Source organism: Oncorhynchus masou, chromosome 32, assembly GCF_036934945.1.
Source record: "Oncorhynchus masou masou isolate Uvic2021 chromosome 32, UVic_Omas_1.1, whole genome shotgun sequence".
NCBI lineage: Eukaryota > Metazoa > Chordata > Actinopteri > Salmoniformes > Salmonidae > Oncorhynchus > Oncorhynchus masou.
In genome coordinates, this window is record NC_088243.1 from 25377929 (window position 1) to 25397450 (window position 19522).

The 19522-nt window shown below is 45.3% G+C and overlaps 1 protein-coding gene across 1 annotated transcript in view; it reads left to right on the plus strand.

The window, feature by feature from the left end:
• The window catches only part of LOC135525763 (bridge-like lipid transfer protein family member 1), a 93014-nt gene that overhangs the window by 33002 nt on the left and 40490 nt on the right, over window positions 1-19522 (plus strand). Inside the window, 24 exon segments of the mRNA XM_064953584.1 lie at window positions 256-449; window positions 590-696; window positions 1407-1618; window positions 1754-1972; window positions 2127-2264; window positions 3303-3479; window positions 3553-3681; window positions 3837-3956; window positions 7935-8254; window positions 8442-8692; window positions 8892-9126; window positions 9275-9757; window positions 9917-10190; window positions 10374-10511; window positions 14782-14852; window positions 14959-15129; window positions 15362-15482; window positions 15603-15746; window positions 15909-16039; window positions 16669-16871; window positions 17053-17250; window positions 18373-18584; window positions 18727-19029; window positions 19282-19434. Coding sequence (XP_064809656.1) covers window positions 256-449; window positions 590-696; window positions 1407-1618; window positions 1754-1972; window positions 2127-2264; window positions 3303-3479; window positions 3553-3681; window positions 3837-3956; window positions 7935-8254; window positions 8442-8692; window positions 8892-9126; window positions 9275-9757; window positions 9917-10190; window positions 10374-10511; window positions 14782-14852; window positions 14959-15129; window positions 15362-15482; window positions 15603-15746; window positions 15909-16039; window positions 16669-16871; window positions 17053-17250; window positions 18373-18584; window positions 18727-19029; window positions 19282-19434 — 4704 coding nt within the window.

Below are 19522 nucleotides of genomic sequence, written 5' to 3' on the forward strand. Positions count from 1 at the left end.
TCGCAGTTGTAAATGAGAACTTGTTCTCAACTGGCCTACCTGGTTAAATAAAAGTGATTTTAAAAATAAAAAATGTTTTTAAATAAAATCTCAAAATGGGCAAACAGTACTATTGCCGCTTTTTCACGTTAAGGGAGTCCGTGAGCACACTCATTCGGTTTGCCTAGCCACCAGCCTAACTGAAGCATGCTGACGCATTTACTGTACTTAACCCATGTGGGCACTCATAAGTCTGCGTCTCTGTGTAAACCCCAGGCTGAAGACACAGACCTGCGGCTGTCCCTGCCAGACTGCCACCCCAGCAGGTACCCGCTGCTCACCCTGGCCAAGGACTACCAGAACAGCAAGTTGTCCCCTGACATGTGCATGCCTGTGGAGAGCCAGAGTCAGAGCCATAGCGGCCCACCCAAACTCAACAAGTCTCGCTGGAGGAACATCACCCATGCAGAGTGAGTTAGACCCACTAGCTCTTTTATTTTACAGTATTCCACCAGTATTTACCCATCATTTACTAACAAATTGTGTGGTTGTGCCTTGTGATGCTTGTTTAATTGAGAAATAAGTAAATAATTTGTTTCTTGTTCTCCAGGGCTGGCTGGGTGGACTGTTGGACTGTCCCAAACTTCCTGCTCATCATTGATTACACCTGGCACCCTATCTATCCTCAAAAATCAGACGAACAGCTCAAGCAGTCCTGTAAACAGATGCCTCCTTTGTTTTAAGTTCATGTCTGTGTTAATATGTGTATACTGTTCATAGGTCTGTTTAGATCTGTGGTCACCAAACTTTTCTGAACCAAGATCATTTTCTGAGTCTACCGCTGAGCCGAGATCTACTGCTCAGAATGTTTTAAAAACATCACTTAAAACACGTATGCCTATGCAACATGAACCTATTAAAACCAGTTCTGTAGCAATGAGGTTTGTAGGCTATAGACCAAGTTCATTATCACTGCATTTTGGCTATGCTTGAATTACCCTGCCAATGTTAATCTTCTTAGGCCATTTTAAAATTATATTTCAAAATTTGAAGTATATGATCACACTGGTAATATAGCATAATTTGTTGTATGACTTGTGAGGCACAGCTGAGTGAGCATGAATTTAAACAATTTGCTTTATTTTACTGGACTGATGGTGCCTGCATCTGATCAGTCTCAGTGGAGGGAGAGCATCAGAGGGTCTGCCTCTCACGGTCTGATCGTCCCTCAGCTCTCCCCCTTAACTAAGACTGACCAAAAGGGGACACCGTTGTCCAGCTGATGGCAAGGCTTTATCGTCAGTTTATTTTTCAAGAAATGCTTTGTGATCGACTAGGAATGCCTTGGAGATCCACTGTTTGGTGACTGCGAGTTTATATGGTCTTACTCTGTGCTTATGTATGCAAGTGTTTCTCCTTCCCTGCAGTGTCGGAGATGGAGGATGCCATGCTGTCGTCCTTGCGCCCCCCTGAGCACTCGTCTGTACCCCAACCACCTCGCCGCTCTGCCCCTAACAGTAGAGTGATCACAGACCCCTCGGAGCTGACCCCTGACAGGCTCCACGTGGAGATGGAGATGTCCCCCGACTCCCAGATCATCCTCTACGGGCCCCTGCTCAAGGCCCTCGTCTCCATCAAGGTACAGTCAGGGACTCAACACACAGACTCCAGTGACTCATCCTAAAACTTTCCCAGGAATGGGAAATTTGAGTAAATCTGAGGGATGAGTCATAAGATTGATCCATCCACCCTTCCCTCCTTCTTCTTTCTGCAGGAGAACTACTTTGGTGAGGACGACATGTACACAGATTTTGAGGAGGCAGTGTCCAGCCCTGTGCTGTCCTACCTGTCCACCTCCTCCATCCTGGGCTGGTCTCCACTGGGCCTGGACGATGACGGGAGGGTTGCTGCCACCCTTCACCCCCTGGCCCTGCGTCCCTGGGACATCACCGTCCTCATCAACCTCTACAAGGTGCACGGACGCCTCCCCATGGTAAATCCTCCCCCACCCACCCATCCAACAACCACCCATTTTTATCAACAAATAACACATTATGGGTCTACTAGCACCACTTTGCGCCAGTTCTAGGACTGGAGATGCCCCCAAACACACCCATTCTTCTAACTCTTTCCACTTGTCTGGACAGCACTGCGGCAGCGACAGTCCTGAGGGCCCCTCTGGGTTCTTAGAGAGGCTCTGTTTTGAGATGAAGAAGGGCTATAAGGAGACCATGCTCCAGCTTGTGCTCTCCCCAGCTCATATCTTCATCAGTGACAACTACCAGGTGAGTCGACCACAATCGATGGGACCATCTTTAGGGATAGATTCATACAGTAACCCTCCACCTTCTCTCCAAAGGGTGCACTTGTTCATGTTCACAAGGATTTAATAGCATTGGATTGGTGTAGATATGATGCAATCATGGTTTATGATTGTATGCTTAAGCAGTAGCCCTGGGTTTGTTATTACAGGAGCCTCAGAGCTAAGAGCTTAGAGCTTTACCTGAAATGCCCTGGTAATCTCTTCCCTCATGCAATGACCTTCAGAACTGACTTCTGCTGAGGATAATAGACAGCTGAGTTCTGTTGTTGCTCAGTTTTTTGAGAGTACAGTGAATGTCGATCAACTGGCTAAACATTTGAATGGCACAGAAGCACAATACTACCATTTGACAGTCAAACTGCAGAAAATAGCCATTCTAAGAGGTATTTTTGTGTTGTGTGCATGTGATGGGTGTATGATAGATGTACAGGTAACTGCCAAAATAAAGGAAACCCCAACATAGTGTCTTAATAGGGCGTTGGGTACCAGAACAGCTTCAATGCACCTTGGCATAGATTCTACAGGTGTCTGGAACTATATTGGAGGGATGTGTCACCATTCTTCCATGAGAAATGCCATCGTTGGTTTGTTGATGGTGAGGAAAACGCTGTCTCAGGCGCCACTCCAGAATCTCCCATAAGTGTTCAATTGGGTTGAGATCTGGTGACTGAGACACATACACTCACACATACACACCCCATTTAAACCCCCTAGATCTCTTCTAGCCATGGTAGGCAAAATAATTGGCAACTGAGCATGAAGGGATGTTAATTGCTTTATTAACTTAGGAACCACAGTGTGAAAGCACCTGTTTTCAATATACTTTGTATCTCTCATTTACTCAAGTGTTTCCTTTATTTTGTTACCTGTACATGTGCATGCTTAATGTGGAACCACAAAATGTTAGTTTCTGTGATGCGTATATATGCATATTTGAAGCTAATTCCATCTGTCTTTACACTGCAAGAAGTTATTAATATTATTTCCTGTGTCCACACAGCGGCCCACGTCTGATGGTGTTCTGAGGGATGGCCACCTGAGTCTGTCTGGCCTGCAGATGCGTGCCCACGCCATGTTCTCAGCCCAGGGGCTGCCTCTAGGCACAGACACCCTGGAGTACGCCTGGCTCATAGACATGCAGGCTGGTGCCCTCACGGGGAGAGTCACCGTGCCACAGGTTTGTGTGTGTGTGTGTGTGTGTGTACGCATTTTCTATTTTGTGTATATCTAATGAATGTGTTGTTCCTCAGCTGGCCAGTGTGATGGAGTGGGGTGAGACATACATGTTCCACGTCTTCTCCCGGGAGTTCCAGCTGGAGCAGCCCAAGCCCTCTGTCATCTGCCAGCACGGGGTGGACCGCCGTGTGTGTGACTCCAAGGTAATACGTTCCCACTTTTTCTGCGCATGGAAATCACACTTGAAAATCTGTATTTTGTCAAATCTACTGGTTTTGTATATTTGTGTAAAAATGTGAGTCTGACCTCCGAAGGCAATAATTAACCATTGTAACTATTCTGTTCTCTACTTTCGTAGATGTCCTGCCTGCCTGGACACTGTCGGACGTCTGAGGAGCTCAAGTACACCATGACCCGTCTGGCTGTGGATGGGGCTGACCTCTTCATAGTGGAGCACAGTTGTGCAGCCAACATCAAGGTAACACAAGTCTTCCACACTAGAACAAAAGTGTGTAATGTTTGTATTTATTATGGATGCCCATTAGCTGCTGCCAAAACAGCAGCTACTCTTCCTGGGGTCCAGCAAAATTAAGGCAGTTTATACAATTTTAAAACAATACATTCACAGATACATACATTCACAATACATTCACAGATTTCACAACACACTGTGTGCCCTCAGGCCCTTACTCCACCACTACCACATATCTACAGTACTAAGTGTGTGCGTGTATCTGTGCCAATGTTTGTGTTGCTTCACAGTCCCTGCTGTCCCATAAGGTGTTTTTTAATCTTTTTTTTTTTTTTTTAATCAAATTTTACTGCTTGCGTCAGTTACTTGATATGGAACAGAGTTCCATGTAGTCATGGCTCTATGTAGTACTGTATGCCTCCCATAGTCTGTTCTGGACTTGGGGACTGTGAAGAGACCTCTTGTGGGGTGTCCGAGCTGTGTGCCAGTAGTTGAGACGGACAGCTCGGTGCATTCATCATGTCAATACCTCTCATAAATAAAAGTAGTGATGAAGTCAATCTCTCCTCCACTTTCAGCCAGGAGAGATTGACATGCATATTATTAATATTAGCTCTCTGTGTACATCCAAGGGCCAGCCGTGCACCTGACCACACGACTTAACAGTAGTCTAGGTGCGACAAAACTAGGGCCTGTCAGACCTGCCTTGTTGAAAGTGTTGTTAAGAAGGCAGAGCATCGCTTTATTATAGACAGACTTCTCCCCATCTTAGCTACTGCTGCATCAATATGTTTTGACCATGACAGTTTACAACCTAGTGTTACTCCAAGCGCAGTTTAGTCATCTCAGCTTGTTCAATTTCCACATTTATTTATTACAAGATTTAGTTCAGGTTTAGGGTTTAGTGAGTGTTTTGTTCCAAATACAATGCTTTCAGTTGTATACATTTTTAGGGCTAACTTATTCCTTGCCACCCACTCTGAGACTAACTGCAGCTCTTTGTTGAGTGTTTGGATAAAATTTGGATGAAATGGCAGCAGTTTTACAGGCTCCCAGCCAATTGTGCTATTATGTGGGGGGTTTTGCGTTATTTGTAACTTATTTTGTACACAATGGTTCTGCAACTGCAACAAAATATCTTCTGGATATCAGGAGAGCGATCACTCACCTCGGATTAGACTGAGATTTTTTCTACAACAAGCAGGACGCACATGATATTCTCCAAACGCCCCACAGGGCCAACATCCCTGTTATTTGCAAGAGGAAGCAACACAGGTACAGAGGACGAAGAGCCAGATGCCTGGTCAGGACCCGGAGAAGGTGAGTGGGAAAGCTGCCGTTACCGTCAATACTACTCGCCAACGAGCAATCATTGGACAATAAATTAGACGAGGTATGATTACGAATATTCTACCAAAGGAACATCAAAAACTGTAATATCCTATGTTTCACGGAATCGTGGCTGAATGACGACATGGATATTCAGCTAGCGGGATATACGCTACACCGGCAAAATAGAACAGCACACTCCGGTAAGACGAAATCTAAGGAAGTCTCTAGATTTTGCTCACCTGAAGTAGAGTATATTGTGATAAATTGCAGGCCACACTACTTGCCTAGAGAATTTTCAGCTATAATTTTTGTGGCTGTTTATTTACCACCACAGACAGATGCTGGCACTAAGACCGCACTGAGTCAGCTGTATAAGGAAATAAGCAAACAGTAAACCACTCACCCAGAGGCGGAGCTCCTAGTGGAGGGAAACTTAAATCGGTTCTACCAAATTTCTATCAACATGTTAAATGTGCAACAAGAGGGAAGAAAATTCTAGAGCACCTGTACTCCACACACAGAGACGCTTACAAAGCTCTCCCTCGCCATCCATTTGGTAAATCCGACCCATACTCTATCCTGCTGATTCCTGCTTACACCTCAGCGTTCAACAACATAGTACCCTCAAAGCCCATCACTAAGCTAAGGATCCTGTTACTAAACACCTCCCTCTGCAACTGAATCCTGGACTTCCTGACGGGCCGCCCCCAGGTGGTGAGAGTAGGTAGCAATCACATCTGCCACGCTGATCCTCAACACTAGAGCTCCTCAGGGGTGCATGCTCAGTTCCCTTCTGTAGTCCCTGTTCACCCACGACTGCATGACCAGGCATGACCCCAACACCATCATTAATTTTGCAGACGACACAACAGTGGTAGGCCTGATCACCGACAATGACGAGACAGCCTATAGGGCGGAGGTCAGAAACCTGACCGGGTGGTGCCAGAATAACAACCTATTCCTCAACATAACCAGGACTAAGGAGATGATTGTGGACTACAGGAAAAGGAGGACCGAGCATGCCCCCATTCTCATTGACATTGGCTGTCGTGGAGCAGGTTGAGAACTTCAAGTCCCTTGGTGTCCACATCAGCAACAAACTAGAATGGTCCAAACACACCAAGACAGTCGTGGAGAGGGCACGACAAAGCCTATTCCCCCTCAGGAAACTAAAAAGATTTGGCATGGGTCCTGAGATCCTCAAAAGGTTCTTCAGCTGCAACATCGAGAGCATGGTTGCGTCACTGCCTGATACGGCAATTGCTCGGCCTCTGACCGCAAGGCACTACAGAGGGTAGTGCGTACGGCCCAGTTCATCACTGGGGTTAAGCTGCCTGCCACCCAGGACCTCTACACCAGGCGGTGTCAGAGGAAGGCCCTAACAATTGTCAAAGACCCCAGCCACCCCAGTCATAGACTGTTCTCTCTACTACCGCATGGCAAGCGGTACCGGAGTGCCAAGTCTAGGACAAAAAGGCTTCTCAACAGTTTTTACCCCCAAGCCATAAGACTCCTGAAATGGCTACCCAGACTATTAGCATTGTGTCCCGTCCCCCCCAACCACTCTTTTTACGCTGCTGCTACTCTCTGTTTATCATTCATGTACATACTACCTCAATTGGGCCGACCAACCAGTGCACATTAGCTAAACGGGCTATCTGCATTGTGTCCCGCCACCCACCACCCTCCAACCCCTCTTTTACGCTACTGCTACTCTCTGTTCATCATGTATGCATAGTCACTTTAACCATAGCTACATGTACATACTACCTCAATCACCCTGACTAACCGGTGTCTGTATGTAGCCTCGCTACTTTTATAGCCTCGCTACTGTATATAGCTTGCCTTTTTACTGTTTTATTTCTTTAATTACCTATTGTTCACCTACTACCTTTTTTGCTCTATTGGTTAGAGCCTGTAAGTAAGTATTTCACTGTAAGGTCTACACCTGTTGTATTCAGCGCACGTGACCAATAAACTTTGATTTTATTTGAGTGTTACAGTCATTTCAGTCGCTGTAGTAGCTGACGTGTATAGTGTTGAGTCATCCGCATGCATAGAAACTCTGGCTTTACTGAAAGTCAGTGGCATGTCGTTAATAAAAATTGAAAAAAGCAAGGGGCCTAAACTGCTACCCTGGGAAATTCTTGATTCTAACTGGATTATAATTGATTAGGGTTCCGTTAAATAACACCCTCTGTGTTCTATTAGACAAGTAACTCTTTATCCACATCATAACAGGGGGTGTAAAGCCATAACACGTACATTTTAACAGCAGCAGACTATGATCAATAATGTAAAATGCTGCACTGAAGTCTAACAAGGCAACACCCACAATCATTTTATCATCAATTTCTCTCAGCCGATCATCAGTCATTTGTGTAAGTGCTGTGCTTGTTGAGTGTCCTTCCCTATAAGCATGCTGAAATTCTGTTGTCAATTTGTTTACTGTAAAATAGCATTGTATCTGGTCAAACACAATTTTTTTCCAAGATGTTTACTAAGGGTTGGTTGCCTATTTGAGCCAGTAAGGGGGCTTTACTTTTTCTTTGTAGCAGAATGACTTTAGCTTCCTTCCAGGCCTGAGGGCACACGTTCTCAGGCTTGAGGACAGGAGTTGAGAAATACTGCTCCAATTCTGCCTTTACCTAGACGGGTGCCATCCGACTGGCCAACTGCAACCTGCACAACCAGGCGGTGGGAGAAGGGATCAGTGCTGTGGTGCAGGATGTCCATATCCACCAGTACATCGAACAGCAGCAGCCCCAGTCAGACGGGGTCCGGCCAGGACCCTCTCCAGGTCAGGGCTTAGGGCTGGGCCAGCCCGCCGTACTGCGGAGATCCTTCTGGTTGGAGGCTGGCTCGGTCAACTTCGCCCTGATCACGGCTGACGTGGCACTGGCTGCGGACCACCCGGCCAAGTACGAGGTGCAGAGGCAGTTCCTGGAGCTCCATGACGCTCACACCAAGAGGTAGGAATGGAGGAAGGTTGGAATTAATACACTTCATTGATCCCAAAGAAATTAGGGAGAAATGGATCCCTAGAGAAAATTGGTCTTGCCATCACCAGTAGCAATCACAGACATAGACTAGACAGACACACATGCATACATCAGATCAGAGACATGAGTGCTTTCTCTCGCTTTCCTTTCCTCCCAGGCTATGGTTCCTGTGGCCAGATGAGACTGGTCGCAACAAGCGCAGCAGGAACAAGTGTGGTTGCCTGGGGGGCTGTCGTTTCTACGGGGGCACCAACACGGGCCTGGACTTCTTCCATCTGGAGGAGATGACCCCCTCCTGCAGCTTGGCCTTCTCCTCCTCCAGTGTTGAGTCAGACATGTGCTACGGCCAATCACTGCTGCAGCCTGGAGAGTGGATTGTCACCAAGGAGACGGCCAAGCTGTCTAACGGTACGAGTGTTTCAATGTATTTATCAAAATAAATAAAACATTTTCACTGGGATTGGAGACTGACACGGAGGTCTGGGTTCACTGTGATAGTTGTGTTAAATTATAGGGTTTCTGGTCTGTTCCATTTTAGCTTTGATCTGTGTATCTGGAACACACCCAACCTACAGTACTGTGACATACTGTGTATTCCCTCTTGTAGGTAAGGGTGTGGGGGTGAAGGGAGACACCTGTACCCCCAGTCCGGCCCCTGAGCTCGGAATACGGGGCCAACACCTGAGCTTGCAGGTGCCTCTGCGCTCCCACAGTTCGGCCTCTTCTTCCGAGGAAAATAGTTGCTCCAGCGCAGCACTGCCCCTACTGGCCGGGGAGAGGGACAGCCCGTCTCCTAGCACTGAGGAACGCATGCTCCCCATGAACGGCAAGAGCACTGCAGAGTGAGTAGCAGATGAATGCAGCACGGGTGCAACGTGTATACAGTATTTACACACATTCACAATTCACCAACAGCCCATATACTAGTGAATGCACTTTTGTTTTTGCTACTTATCTTGGTATTCTCAACCCCTCCTTCTCTCCTCACAGTACTCTTACAGAACTCCCTGAGGGCACCCCAGTGTCACCCAACAGTGCCCAGGAGCACTCCTCTCTCCGCTCACCCCTCAAGCGCCAGTCCTCCGTGCAATCTGGCCGGCTGGGCAGCACTAAGAGCCTGTCGGCGGCAGTCTTCACCGACAAGCCCCCACCGCCCCTTTCTGGCGTCCAGTTCAGCAGTGAGGTCTCCCGTAGCGACGAGAACGTCCTGGACTCTCCTCGCCAGCGCCGGAGCTATAGCTCCTTCCCGTTCACACCGTCCGCAGACTCCAGCACCTTCCACCAGTATCGCTCAGCAGACTCCAGCATGTCGGTGGCGGACAGCGAGGCTTACTTTTCAGCAACAGAAGACTTTGAGCCCATCAGCAGTGCAGACGAAGGTCCAGGCACCTACCCTGGAAGGAAGAAGAAGAGGAGGCAGCAGCAGATGCAGAATCAGCCCCAGCAGCAGCCCTACCACGTGGACCACTACAGGTTGGACCTGTACCTGCTAAATGACTGCCCCTCCAGTCCGACCCTTCCCCCTCTTACCTAACCTTTTTCTTTCTTAGAGAATGTGTTGTCATTTTAAAATAAAGGGAAACGATGCATGATTACAGTAGTTAAACCAATCTGTTGTGAATCTGATTCCAGCCGAAGTTCCATCTACCACAGTGTGGAGGGACCTCTCACCTATGTGTTGAATGGGGATCTCATCACAGAGCCCAGGTCCCTGCCCATACCCCCCATTCTGCCCCCGCTGCCAGCCCACCCCATCCCCGGCCACCAGTCGCAGGCCTCCTTTGTATCAGCCATGGGGTTGGAGGAGGAGTGCTCAGTGGAGGTGGAGAAGACTCCCGACCCAGGCCTGGTGACTCGACAGCCCCATGTCATGGCCTGCTACCAGAGCTACCTGGCCCACTACCAGGTAAGGCTGGTACACAATAGTGTATTATCCCTGAACTAATTATTATTATATGATTTGATCAGAAAATTAAGACGTATCGTACGGCAATGTGACACACCTGTATGATTGTCTGTCAGGTAGAATAGGGAATTATGTCTGCTCTATTCAACCTTCTGACCGTTTATCCTTCTGAATACACCCCAGGTGTCCAACTGGTCTCAGAAGCAGCCCACCAATAAGAGGACCTCCAAGTCCTCACTGCATCGCCCCCTGGACCTGGACACACCCACCAGTGAGGAGAGCTCCGCCTCCTTTGACCAGCTCTCTGTTCCCAGCTTTAAGGTAAGAAACACACACTATATAGATCAGCGGTATTCAACTACTATTTGAGAAGGTTCGGTCAGGCAAATTTCCTAGGTTGCAAGGGCCCGGATGGATATTGTCATTTTTCGGCATAGTAACAAACCCCCAACATTTTATAACAAACTGTTCACACCCGTCTTGTTGGTAGACAAAACATTTTACAGTTTTGTAGCACATTTCCTGCAACCCTACACAGTGACTCAACATAATCATTATGGGCCCCCTTGGGGTCGAGGCCCCTGGGCACGTAATCTGACCATGATAACAACAAGATTTAGATGGGCTAACAAGCTATCTTACCTACCTAGCTAACATGCCCTAGTTCCTCAACTGGACATTTCTGACAAGGTCTATCAGTGAATGACGTGAGGAAAACAGCCCATGCTCTACCACATTTAGAAATTCCTCCTTGTGCCTCCTACTTTTACAGCTATCAAGAGCAGTAAGTTAAAATCCTGACTGATTTCCTTAAAAAAATGTTTTTTTACATACATACTACCGTTGAAAAAGTTTGGGTCACTTAGAAATGTCCTTGTTATTGAAAGAAAAGCAACAAAAAAATTGTCCATTAAAATAACATCAAATTTATCAGAAATACAAGGTAGACATTGTAAATGTTGTAAATGACTATCGTAGCTGGAAACGGCTGATTTTTAATGGAATATCTACATAGGCGTACAGAGGCCAATTATCAGCAACCATCACTCCTGTGTTCCAATGGCGCGTTGTGTTAGCCTTTTAAAAGGATCAACTTGGATTAGCTAATTGATCATTAGAAAACTCTTTGCAATTATGTTAGCACAGCTGAAAACTGTTGTACTGCTTAAAGAAGCAATAAAACTGTCCTTCTTTAGACTAGTTGTGTATCTAGAGCATCAGCATTTGTGGGTTCGATTACAAGGCTCAAAATGGCCAGAAACAAAGTCTATTCATGTTCTTAGGTTGGAGTCATTAAAACACTTTTTTCAACCACCCCACAAATGTCTTATTTAACGAACTATAGTTTTAGCAAATCGGTTAGGACATCTACTTTGTGCATGACAACAAATTTTTCCAACAATTGTTTACAGACAGATTATTTCCCTTCTAATTCACTGTATCACAATTCCAGTAGGTCAGAAGTTTACATACACTAAGTTGGCTGTGCCTTTAAACAGCTTGGAAAATTCCAGCATATGATGTCATGGCTTTAGAAGCTTCTGAGAGGCTAATTGACATAATTTGAGTCAATTGGAGGTGTACCTGTGGATGTATTTCAAGGCCTACCTTCAAACTCAGTGCCTCTTTGCTTAACATCATGGGAAAATCAGTCAAAACTTCAGAAATTAAATTGTAGACCTCCACAAGTCTGGTTCATCCTTGGGAGCAGTTTCCAAACGCCTGACGGTACCACGTTCATCTGCACAAACAACAGTAGGCAAGTATAACCACCATGGGACCAACCAGCTGTCATACTGCTCAGGAAGGAGACATGTTCTGTCTCCTAGAGATTAACATACTTTGGTGTGAAAAGTGCAAATCAATCCCAGAACAACAGCAAAGGACCTTGTGAAGATGCAGGACGAAACAGGTACAAAAGTATCTATAGCCACAGTAAAATGAGTTCTATATCGACATAACCTGAAAGGCCGCTCAGCAAGGAAGAAGCCACTGCTCCAAAACCACCATTAAAAAAAGCCAGACTACGGTTTGAACTGCAAATGGGGACAAAGATTGTACTTTTTGAAGAAATGTCCTCTGGTCTAATGAATCAAAAATACAACTATTTGGCCATAATGACCATTGTTATGTTTGGAGGAAAAAGGGGGAGGCTTGCAAGCCGAAGAACACCATCCCAACCGTGAAGCACGGGGGTGGCAGCATCATGTTGTCTGGGTGCTTTGCTGCAGGAGGGACTGGTGCACTTCACAAAATAGATGGCATCATGAGGGAGGAAAATTATCTGGATATATTGAGGCAACATCTCAAGACATCAGTCAGGAAGTTAAAGCTTGGTTGCAAATGGGTTTTCCAAATGGACAATGACCCCAAGCATACTTCAAAAGTTGTGGGGAAATGGCTTAAGGACATCACAGTCAAGGTATTGGAGTGGCCATCACAAAGCCATGACCTCAAATTTATAGAAAATGTGTGGGCAGAACTGAAAAAGCGTGTGAGCAAGGAGGCCTACAAACCTGACTCAGTTACACCAGCTCTGTCAGGAGGAATGGACCAAAATTCACCCAACTTATTGTGGGAAGCATGTGGAAGCCTACCCAAAATATTTGACCCAAGTTACACAATTTAAAGGCAATGCTACCAAATACTAATTGAATGTATGTAAACTTCTGACCTACTGGGAATGAGATGAAAGAATGAAAATCTCAAATAAATCATTATCTCTACTATTCTGACATTTCACATTCTTTAAATAAAGTGGTGATCCTAACTGACCGAAAACAGGGAGTCCTTACTAGGATTACATTTCAGGAATTGTGATAATCTAAGTTTAAATGTATTTGGCTAAGGTGTATATAAACTTCCGACTTCAACTGTATATACTGTATACACACAGTACCAGTCAAAAGTTTGGACACCTACTCGTTCAGGGATTTTTCTTTATTTTTAATATTTTCTACATTGTAGAATAGTATTGAAGACATCAGAACTATGAAATAGCCCGTATGGAGACAAAAAAGTGTTAAACAAATCAAAATATATATTTTTGATTTTAGATTCTTCAAAGTAGGCACCATTTACCTTGATGAGAGCTCTGCACACTTGGCATTCTGTCAACCAGCTTCACCTGGAATGCTTTTCCAAATGTCTTGAAGGACTTCCCACATAGGCTGAGCACGTGTTGACTGCTTTTCCTTCACTCTGCATTCCAACTCATCCCAAACCATCTCAATTGGGTTGAGGTCGGGTGATTGTGGATGCCAGGTCATCTGATGCAGCACCATCACTCTCCTTCTTGGTCAAATAGCCCTTACAGAGCCTGGAGGTAGGTTGTGTCATTGTCCTGTTGAAAAACAAATGAGTCTCACTAAGCTCAAACCAGATGGGATAGCGTATCGCTGCAGAATGCTGTGGTAGCCATGCTGTTAAGTGTGCCTTGAATTCTAAATAAATCACAGACAGTGTCACCAGCAAAGCACCATCACACCTCCTCAATGCTTCACGGTGGGATCCACACATGCAGAGATCATCCATTCACCTACTCTGCGTCTCACAAAGACATGGCTGTTGAACCAAAAATCTAAAATTTGGCCTCATCAGACCAAAAGACAGATTTCCACCGGTCTAATGTCCATTGCTTGTGTTTCTTGGCCCAAGCAAGTCTCTTCTTCTTATTCGTGTCCTTTAGTAGGGGTGTCTTTGCAGAAATCCGACCATGAAGGCCTGATTCACGCAGTCTCCTCTGAACCGTTGATGTCTATTGAACACTGAAGTATTTATTTGGGCTGCAGTTTCTGAGGCTGGTAACTCTGATAAACTTAACCTCTGCAGCAGAGGTAACTCTGGGTCTTCCTTTCCTGTGGCGGTCCTCATGAGAGCCAGTTTCTTCGTAGCACTTAATGGATTTTGTGACTGCATTTGAAGAAACTTTCAAAGTTCTTGACATTTTCCGTATTGACTGACCATGTCTTAAAGTAATGATGGACTGTTGTTTCTCTTTGCTTATTTGAGTTGTTCTTGCCCTAATATGGACTTGGTCTTTTACCAAATAGGGCTACCTTGTCACAACACAACTGATTGGCTCAAACGCATTATGAAGGAAAGAAATTGCACAAATTAACTTTTAACAAGGCACACCTGTTCATTGAAATGTATTCCAGGTGACTACCTCATGAAGCTGGTTGAGAAAATGCCAAGAGTGTGCAAAGCTGTCATCAAGGCAAAGGGTGGCTACTTTGAACAATCTCAATTATGAAATGTATTTTGATTGGTTTATCAATTTATTTTTGTTTTCTGCTTGATTCCGTAGGTGTTATTTCATAGTTTTGATGTCTTCACTATTATTCAACAATGTAGTAGATAGTAAAATAATACAAATAAAAATCCTTGAATGAGTAGGTGTGTCCAAACTTTTGACTTGTACTGTATAAATCGACCTGCGGTACGTATTGATCCTGTTCTGTATCCGGATCCGGACTGTGGTCTGTCTGAGTATGGCAGATTTCATAGACTGTGTGTGTGTTTTTATGTGTTACTGTATGTGTTTGTTCATCCATGGTGTACCCTAAATTCATAACCCTTCATGTTGTAGGTGGTGAAGCAAGGCCTCTCTGCCAGTTCTCTACTTGACAGAGGCCTTTCGTTGATGGGAGACACAAACAAGTATTTCAAATTTATTTTGCTTAACTTGGATCTCTATGGTCTGCTCGACATGTGTTTCACACTCAGTTACTCATCTGTAACTGCATCTCTCGCTATGTGACTTTAGCCAACCCTACACACCTCTGGATAAGAAGGCTATGGAGAACACAGACGACACCACCACTGAGGACTGGACCATGGAGCAGCCCCTTTCCCAGACCAGAACCACCGCCATCGTGGAGGTGAAGGGGGCCATCAATGTGGTGCTTACCCCTCTGGTGGCTGAAGCTCTGGACAGGTAACAGCTACTGGGTTAATACTAAATTCTAGTATGCCATAGCCACCAAAGGCTTTTGTGGAAATACCATTATAGGTAATGTTATAGAACAGCTCCTCATAGAAAATACTGACCATATTAGCTTTCCATCTGCAATCAGTGTCTCCCCACTGCAACTGTGCCCAACCACTCTCCTTGGCATATTGCAGGATTAGTATATTGCTCAAGACAGTGACAATGTATGTTCTTTCAGATACATTGAGTCCATGGTCCACTACGTCAGTGTCCGTCACCCTGCAGCCATTCTGGATGACCTGCATGGGAAGGTCCTCAATGAAGCCTATCAGATCAGCAAGTCCACAGTAACTGAATCCGTAGGTGAACCTCACCAATCGGCAAATCTGTCCAGAAGTAGCGCTATAAAGAGAATAGAGTGCGATTTTTAGATGAACCCTAAGTTTGTCTTGTTTTGACATTTTTTTCCCCCACTATAGAGCTCAGCCAAGCAGGAGAACAAGCTATCAAAGACGGAGGGTACCACAGGCTCCCTCAACACTCCCCATGTCCAAACGGACCTGACGGTCAAACCAGACAACGTGAAGATCAAGGGCCTGCAAGCTAACGTGTCAATTCCCAAGGTAGGAATTGTGCTATTGTGCCAAGAAAATTGTATTGGGCTTAAACAGTGTTCGCATCTAATTTGAAGTGAACTTATCAGAAGTTGACAGCAGTCCGATGCTGACCTCCTTTCCTGAGTTGATTTTCAAAAGTCCAACACATCTTTGTCTCTGACTGTACAGGTAAACCTGTGTCTGCTTCAGGCCTCGGTAGAAGAGTGTTCTCCCTCCAACTCCAGTAAGAGCCACATCACACACGTCTCCCTGGTTGCTCTGTGCTTCGACAGGATCGCAACACAGTTTCGCATGAACAGGTAACCTCACTTCCACCAGCTTGCACGGTTCTCCTTACAACACACACACACAGTTACACCGCACCTGCAGGCGGCAGGTAGTCGTCATGGGTCCGTAACTAAAAAGTTGCAAGTTCGAATCCCTGAGCTGAAAAATCTCTGTGCCTTTAAGCAAGGTACTTGAACATAGTTATAAACTGGGTGGTTCGATCCCTGAATGTTGATTGGCTGACAGCCATGGTATATCAGACCGTATACCACAGGTATGACAAATAATAAATTTTTACTGCTCTAATTACGTTGGTAACCAGTTTATAAAGCAATAAGGCACCTCGGTGGTTTGTGATATATGGCCAATATACCACGGCTAAGGCCTTTGTCCAGACACTCCGCATGGCGTCGTGCCTAAGAACAGCCCTTTAGCCATGGTATATTAGCCATATACCACACCCCCTCTGCTTTATTGCTTAATTGCTCCAGGGTTGCTGTTGATAATGGCAGACCCTGGCCGTCACCCCACTCCAATGGTGTCTTAGGGGGAGTTAGGATATTAATTTCTTATAACAATGAAATTGGACAAATATAAACACCCACCAAATTATTATTACTATTATTATTACACGTGCGCACCCTACTGTCGGTCTTCATAGGGGCATAGTGGAGGAGACGCCCAACACAGCAGAGCATGGCCGTCCCTCCGTCAACTTGGAAAAGTACGCATCGGCCACCAAGATGCAGCCACAGTCCTCAGGCTCATTGCGCTCCAACGCTGGCATCGAGAAGGGCAAGGAGATCGCTGCCAAGCTTAACATCCACCGCATCCACAGCCAACTACGAGGCCTGGATTCCACAGGTAAGAATTTTCTATTTTCAATGTTATGCTCTACGGCTCTTTTTTCTTTTTTCATGTGCTAGGCTTGAACACCATCCTTCACACCCAGCAGGCTGTCCATGACTGGAGTTGATCCCTGCCCTAATATAATATTACGTGTTAGACAGGTGTGACCTGTCCTTTTTCCTGTCCTGTGGTTTAGACATAGGAACATGTGCAATCACGGCCATCCCCTTTGAGAAGTCCAAAGTACTGTTCAGCCTGGAGGAAATGGATGAGTTTTCCCTGGTGGATGAGACAGAGAACCAGTTGGCTGCAGACCTGGCCCGGACCGGCGCATCCTTGGAGAAGTGGGGCTGGATCATGTTTGAGTGCGGCATCGAGAACCTTACTGTCAAAGGTAATGTGTCATTGCCAAATATATGTACACTTGCCTACATACAATACCCCATAATGTCTGTGGAATTATGTGTTTACAAATGTTTACAAATGTATAAAAAATTTAAAGCTAAAAGTATTCAACCCCTTTGTTTTGTCAAGCCTAAATAAGTTCAGGAGTAAAATGGTGCTTAACCCTTTGAGCATATTGAAGTTCTTAGTTACTCTTTGGATGGTGTATCAATACAGACAGTCACTGCAAAGATACAGGCGTCCTTCCTAATTCAGTTGCCAGAGAGGAAGGAAACCGCTCTGGGATTTCACCATAAGGCCAGTGGTGGCTTTAAAACAGTTAGAGTTGAAAGGCTGTGATTGATCAACAACATTGTAGTTACTCCACAATACTAACCTAATTAACAGAGTGAAAAGAAGGAAGCCTGTACAGAATTAAAAGTATTCCAAAATTTGCATCTTGTTTGCAACAAGGCACTAAAGTAGTACTGCAAAGCAATTCACTTTTTGTCCTCAATACAAACTCTTATGTTTGGGGCAAATAGAACACATTACTGAGATCCACTCTTCATTATTTTCAAGCATAGTGCTGACTGCATCATGTTACCAAGAAGACAGTGAATGTTCCTGAGTGGCCGAGTTACAGTTCTGACCTAAATCTACTTGAAAAACAATGGCAAGACCTGAATAGTTGTCTGGCAATGATCAACAATCCATTTTACAGAGCTTGAAGACTTTTGAAAATAATAATGAAGATGTTGTAGAATCCAGCTGTAATCACTGCCAAAGGTGCTTCTATAAATTAACTCAGGGGTGTGAATACTTGTGTAAATGAGGTATTTCTGTATTTAATTTTCAAAAAATTTGCGAACATTTATACAAACATGTTTTCACATTGTCATTTTGGGGTATTGTGTGTAGATGGGTGAGAATATTTTTTTTAATTCAGGCTGTAACACAACTAAATGTGAACTAAGTCGAATGGTGTGAATACTTTCTGAAGGCACTATATATGGACATTGGCATTTAGATTCACTTTGAATTAGCTTAATTTAATTAGAATTTATTAAATTGATGTTATTAACCCCATCACTGAACACTGTTGCCTGATTGTGTGCCTGTCTGTGTGCAGGTGGGCGTCAGTCAGGTGCAGTGCTGTACAGTGCGTTTGGCATCATGGGACAGTCGGGTACGGGCGTGAAGACTGGCATGTCCAAATCTAACGGCTCAACGTGTTCTCAGACGGGCAGCGGCTACAGCACCGATGTATCTGATGACAATCTGCCTAATGACGCGACAAGACCCAACTCTGATGCCAACAGAAACTCAGACTCTGACGATCAGGTAACTCATCACTGTCCGTCACTTTGAACTGTTGTACAAGTACTTGATACAACCTCGTTTCAGTAACAGAAAGCATTCACAAAAAATATATAGACTGCTCCTGTTCTCTCATTGGCTTATGCTGTGTGGATTGCTCTTGCAGGATGAAGGGGTGGAGTCTGACGACCTGAAGAAGGACCTCCTCCTCATGCCACCGCCCCCTGACTCCAGTAGCATGAAGCTCACCATCAAGGAGATTTGGTTCAGCTTCGCTGCCCCCACCAACGTACGCTCCCCCTCACAGGCCATCTCCAGGCAGCTGAATCTCCTAAGCACAGCGACGCCAGCGATTGGCGCCTGGTTGGTCCCCATCGACCAGCTCAAGTCTTCTCTGCGTAAGCTTGACATGGAGGGCACTTTGAGAGTGTGTGCTGTCATGGGCTGCATCATGACTGAAGCCTTGGAGGTCAGTACTGCACAGATTGAGGGTTCCAATGCCTTTTATCAATTTAATTGTCCTATATTTCCACGTATTGTATATACTGTATGGTGATTGTGTATATTCCTCTGGCTATATTTTGTCTGTATATTTTGTCTATTGCTGTCAGCACCATTTCACAAGGTCAAATGGATGGTACATGTAAATGTCCTTGGCAAATGACGGTGATTCTTATTCTATATGAGACACATTTCCTTTTCTTTCCCTTGTTTTGTACAGAAAAAGAGTATCCACATCCCCTTTCGGAGCAAGTACAACAGGGTGACCAAGCGAGCACGCTACCTCCACGAGAACCCCTCCTGTCTGCTGTGTAACATCCTGCATCGCTACCTACAGCAGGCTGACTACACTGTGATAGAGGAGGCCACCATGGTGAGATGTGTGTTTAGAGGCTTGAGAACTTCAGTCTGGACCATGATTGACTGAATCATGTGTGCTAGTGCTGGGCTGGAAATAGTTC